The following is a 5,988-nucleotide window of genomic DNA, read 5'->3' on the forward strand; positions in this document are numbered from 1 at the left end:
TAAATATACCTTAACCTTTCAATGTGTTAGGATCAAAGAAAAGCTGTCTTTTTTAGACGAAAAGAGTGTAATATTGTAAGTTACTATAAACGTGTTACAATTTAAAGCTGATTAGTTAAATAATTCAGTTCAATTAGCAAGAGTACGAGTGTTTCACAAACTCGTTTGGTGCAGATGTTATTTATAAAGTATGACAATAACAAATATCGTTACATTTTATGTTACACAATATATCTTTATTTAGGTGTATTTATGAAAGTTTTCTAAAATTTTGTGTAGGTGTTCTACAGGTGGTTAATAACCTATTTCTAAGCCAAATGTGGGAAAGTCTTGTACTTGCGCTAATCCTCTACCTTAAACAAAGGTTATCTAGGACTTAAACTTTCATGGCCCTGTTTCTGTATCATGGTCTTCTGTACTGAGGTCATACTCATTTGAAAGGACCGTACAGAGACTTGTATAAGTTAGTATGAGTTGAGGTTTCGAATATGTATAATGAGAATTATCTTTGACTTGGTAATCTAAGGTTTGTGGGATATCACTCTAGGATCTTGGTTTGGCGTAACAGTGTAACTACTTTATTATTCTTGATTTTGTACACATGTTGTTGTTGAATTTTGCTTTCTGTCACAGCTGCTGATTGTAGTCTCAATAACGGAAAATTGAGTCAATTGAGTGTGTACGTGTGTAGGCAGATTTATTTTTTGACACTAGTGTTTGTTTTTTTCTTTATAAATACTCAGAATTATTCACTGCGAAACATTAATGGAGCTTGCATTTTGTGGATAGTTATAACTGTTAGACATCAAAGTATTTAGACACCAAAATAGTATATGGTTATAATAATTAAGTTCATATTTGTTATTTATGTTGGTATTTTAAATTTTCAACCTGAACAGTATCTTATACTTGGGCTAAACGGAAAAGGCTAGAGACTCCAAAAATATTCTATATTTTCTATATTTGACCAATTATGTCATTCAGTATTTTAGGGCTGAATTGTTGTCGAAAAAAGGATTAGTAACAACCTTGCAAAGAATCTTAAAGAAATTTCTAGAAAGAAATTGTTAGAATATACGAGTAAGAAAGATTTGATTCCCAAGACAGTTTTTAAGGGACAAAAAAGAGCAATTGTTGAAGTTAGTGGTTAATGAGTCAGACTGGTTTTTAGAGAAGAACTGATTAATATATTATGCAGGATTCAAAGAACACAGGAGATTTTAGAGGGAAAACCTAGTTTCACACACGTGCTCCCTGGAAAGTATAGGAGAGCCTATTCAAAAATGTAGGACAAAAACAGGGAAGATATTCTAATGGGTACGTTCATCAAGGGAATCCTTTCTGAGTTCTTCTATACAAAGGTTAGAGACCTTGTGACTCTTCACAGAGAAGTATTCCTCGCTATCAGATATAAGGTGACGGGTGAAGTAGAATACTAATGGAATTAAAGAAGTTCAGTTGGGGCTGAAACAGAGAAAACTCCTCCAGTCTAGTTCGAAAAACCTGGAAATAAACTTTTAGAAACTGTAAAAAAGTTACCAGTGGCAAGAAACAAAAGCAATTAAACAATGAGGATACACTAAATCAGGATTCAAATGACGTACCTTACATTTCATAAAGGAATTTACCAACATTCTTGATCAACGTAGTGTGGAAACAGCACAAGCAACAACTTTGTACAAAAAAATTCTATACTAATGCAGGAAGGTAGAAAACATGTAGTGTGTTTTTACGCATAAGAAGTGACTATTGCTAACTGATTTCTTTCCCACTGGTTCGCTATTCTAAAATTGGAATAGGTGGGCCTGAACCGTAACATCTGATCTGGCCGTTTAGCCCATTTGTTGCATAAATTGCCATCCAGGTTGAAAAAATATTTTAAAATATGCTGACGTCAGCATATATAAGAAGAAGAAGAAATCGCCATTAAAACATGAACAAAGAAATGCTAATTCTTATAAAAATCATTTTTTCAAATCATAGTTAATCTCAGTGGTTAAAGATTGTAATAAACGTGTTACCCAAGTAGTTACTATGAAAGTGTGCCAGCACACTAACTATTGGGTCATGCTTGGTCCATTTCTAGAAAGAACTCTACCTCCCTCTATGTGCCTCCCCCCCCCCCCCGTGGCACAGTGGTATATCTGAGGACTTATAACGCTAGAAACCGGGTTTCGATACCCATGTTGGGCAGAGCACAGATAACTATTTGTGTAGCTTTGTGCTTAACTACAAACAAACCATCTGTGTTCATCAGCTGCTCTGAGGATCTATTCAAGTTGGGCTTAATCCAACAGGTTTATTGATTCTTACTCAAACAGCTTCAAAGAACTCTTTCTGTATACAACATTGTGCAGGATTGGTTTCTCTTGAGCCAGTTCTGTCAGTAGAGATTATTTCTTTACATCTTTATCTGTTTAGGATATCTATTGCCTCATGTTCAGGAAACCCATACATAAAACACTGTCTTCTTTAAGGTTATAACTGTTGTTGTTTCTCACTGAATTCAGGCTTTATTTGCATAGCAAGAAGAAAATAGTAAAAGAAATGTGGTTGAGTTCCTTGGTAGCGTGAGCTGTTGTCATGCCAATAGCAACAGTGGAGAGCACAGGTGTATGTAAGTCAAATATTAGACCCAATGAAATCTGAGGAACTAAAGCATTCACAGATGAAAGGTATATATATATATTTTACAGACAAGTTACAGTAGATCATGGCGATATTTCAACAATATGTTCCTAAGGAAAATCTTAGGAAAGGGGATTGTGGTAATTGGTCATTTACAACATTAACATACACTTTTAACCAAACGTCTGACCAGGTAAGAAATGTGGGGGCGAAACTGTAGCCTTTTGTTCCTTCTCAAGTAACCAAAATAGGGTAGTAACCACATGGGCGATAGCCTCGAATTTCTGACCATGGAAATTCATTAACATTAACATCTCGACAGTGAGAAATGCCTGCCTGGAGTTTTAATGTCCTAGTACCTAAATTCAAGTGGAAATTTTAAAGTCCGAGAAGTTCATAACCGCCTGCAGAACAACTACATGAAATAATTGAAAACAATTTCCCTAAATATATCCCGTTAAAGCAATAATCTAAACTAGATGTGGTAGGTTGTTTTAGTTATGACAATAGCTATTCCAGTAGGGTCGTCCTTGGCGAATGTAGTTATCGCGGCCAGTGTGTGAATTCTAGGTTTCTTAGTTTGCAATCTATTGCCATTAAAATTTACTGCTAACTGTAATTTCTAGTTTGATGTAAATATAATGATCCAATCAACATTTATGGTTTATCTGATATTAAGACATTATGATATAAAGGTGGCATGTAATGAGAGCCAAGTGACTGGAAGTTAGTGAAAATTTTCTTTTAAGCAATGCTAAGTACCAAACACGTTTCTTTCTAAATACATTTTTAAAGTATGTAATTGAACCGGAGCGACATCTGTGCAAAATGTCTAAATTATCGTTTCTACGCGTGATAATACGTTAGGTCTTTTTACTTGTCTAGTTGTTTATGGTGTTGTGGTGAAACTTTTTCGGTCGTATCTAATCGTGATTCATCCGACACCAACACCACAATATAGATATTGAAAGTGTTTAATATTAGATTTGAAAAATGCCACCTAAGTTTGATCCCACAGAAATTAAGATTGGTAAGTTGATGTATTAGATATAATTTTATTTAAGCTACGTTACCATGGGTTGATATGCAGTTGTATCAACGCCACGTATCTCGAAAGCATGGCACAATTAGGCTTATGTTAAATGGACTTTATATTCTTTCGAATATCTTGATTTTCTATATAAGGTCATAAAATTTAAGTAGTTTTCAAAATACTGTCAATAATACACAACAGTGACAGTGCCTTACAATGTTACTAGTATACAGATTATCTATCTTTTTTGGTGAAGCGCTGAAGCCTTTTTCAAACTCGGTGAGGGGCAAAATATGAAAGTTTCAACTTTCAACTTGAAATTCAAGTTCATAAAGTTGAGATTATTATAACCCAGTTGTGTTTACAAAGAAAATTAAAAACTATATTTCACCTTATGAAATCAGTGTTTTAGTGAATGGCTTATATCAAGATTTTCTTCCAAAGACGAACAAGAATGAACTCATTTCATAATTTAAATTACTTAAAAGTATAATAGTTTCATCCTCAACCAACTTAGCTAGCCAAACTGATATTCATACCACATAAGTATCTACATGAAACTATTAATAAATAGCCTCTGAACAAAGAAACCCATTTAATACCCATCACTTTCTTAATTTCAAATTAAAGTTAATTTAACACTTTTTCCACTTTAAAAACATCTTAATATAAAAACGTTAAAACATTCTGTTGCAAATGTTTGAGTATAATTTTAAATTATGTTGAGGGGAGGACAAATCAGCATTATTGGGAATCAACAAAAAGTAACATGATGAATGGTTGGGCAGAGATTTAACTTCTAAAGTACCTCAAAGTGTGGTGGCAGCATTATTTCTACAAAATAATTACTATGTATGTTAATAATCTCTTTGATAAAGTTGTTCCTGATTTCTACTTTGTAAGGATAGGGATGTATTTTTTCTGAGATTAAAAAAATTTGTTGTTGTTAGTTTTTAAGATTGGTTTGGTCTAATAATTTTACAATTGGTGTCAGAGATGTTACATAACAAAAATGGTTTGTGACATTTTCTGAATGAGTCCTGTACAGCTTGTAGTATAATTTAGAACTGGTCATGTTGTAAAGGCACTGTTTAGGTTTAGACTTTTTAATTTCAATTAGAATAATTGAACACTTTTTTAGTGTAAAACATGCCCTAGCCCTTCTAGTTAGTAGGTATAAAAATTTAAAATAAATCAATTTTGTTTAGCATGGCTGAGTATTTTTGAATTATGAAAAGGATGATTCAGTGCTACTGGCAGTTGACAAAAATTACGAGGGGAATAGTAGGGAAAGATTCTAATTTGTGCACTGTGTTTAGAGTCAATTAGTATTTTAATTTGTAGAAAATAAAGGAAAACATTGTTTTTCAAATGTGAAGTTATTTTATTAGTAAGATGTATAAGCATGTTGCAGTTAAAGAAAGAAAATTTAATTTTCTTTCCCTTGAACATGAGCTTAGAATGCTAAGTAAATACTAGAGATAGTGGGCATGACTTATATTACATCATTATGTAGCTCTTTAAATGGTGATTATTTAGAATATATTTGATTTACAAGTGGAAATGTGCATTGTCAATGTTGGAGAAAAGTTTGAAGAAACATTCTTTCTATCATTGTTTTGTACCTGCCACAAATACTGATCAAAACAGTATATTTACTGTTCCAGGTTTCTAGGTGTTACTAAAGTATTAAATTTTGAAATGGAATTTCCCTGTTTTAACAATTGTAGTTAGGTATGACCATGAGCTCCTTGCAGTGCTTGCAAAAATGTGAAGAGCCTTAACTCTTTCAGCATGGGCTCGGTCTCAGGGACCGACATTGTAACCATTTTGTACTTGTTCTCATGCTATAACTTTTAATGAAATTTTGCAGATTATTAGTAGATATGACAATGCATTAGTACGTAAAATATAATATTTTTTTTTGTTAAGTCTTAAGGTTTGTAAAGCAATGTTTTTCTTGTGCATTTTTTTTTCTTTTTGCATGTTGCATATCCAACATGCAAAGTAATTTTCAATTTAAGATTAAAAATACTTTTATGCATTCAAAAATTTTCAAGTTTCACATGCAAAACCTTTATAATGTCCAGATAGTTATCAAACATTTCTCAAGAAAATAACCGATCTCATAACCATGTTTAAAAAATTATGAAATAAATATAAATTATGCCTTTTTCTAGAATGACTACAGATTATGTCACCAAAACATAAATATTTAGACTTAATAGCTTAAATCTCATAACATTATATATATATTTATTATTATTTTTACCTTTCAACCATGCCTGGCTAACAATACAGAAGTTACAATGATGTGGCACATGTGC

The 5,988-nt window shown here is 32.5% G+C and overlaps 1 protein-coding gene across 1 annotated transcript in view; it reads left to right on the top strand.

The window, feature by feature from the left end:
* The first annotated feature begins 3,467 nt into the window (after positions 1-3,467).
* LOC106468229 (60S ribosomal protein L12-like) overlaps positions 3,468-5,988 on the top strand; it is an 11,632-nt gene continuing 9,111 nt past the window's right edge. Inside the window, exon 1 of the mRNA XM_013928646.2 lies at positions 3,468-3,658. Coding sequence (XP_013784100.1) covers positions 3,622-3,658 — 37 coding nt within the window. The 5' untranslated portion in view covers positions 3,468-3,621. The remainder of the gene's footprint in view (positions 3,659-5,988) is intronic.

The sequence above is a fragment of the Limulus polyphemus genome, unplaced genomic scaffold (assembly GCF_000517525.1).
Source record: "Limulus polyphemus unplaced genomic scaffold, Limulus_polyphemus-2.1.2 Scaffold86, whole genome shotgun sequence".
In the NCBI taxonomy this organism is placed as follows: Eukaryota; Metazoa; Arthropoda; class Merostomata; order Xiphosura; family Limulidae; genus Limulus; species Limulus polyphemus.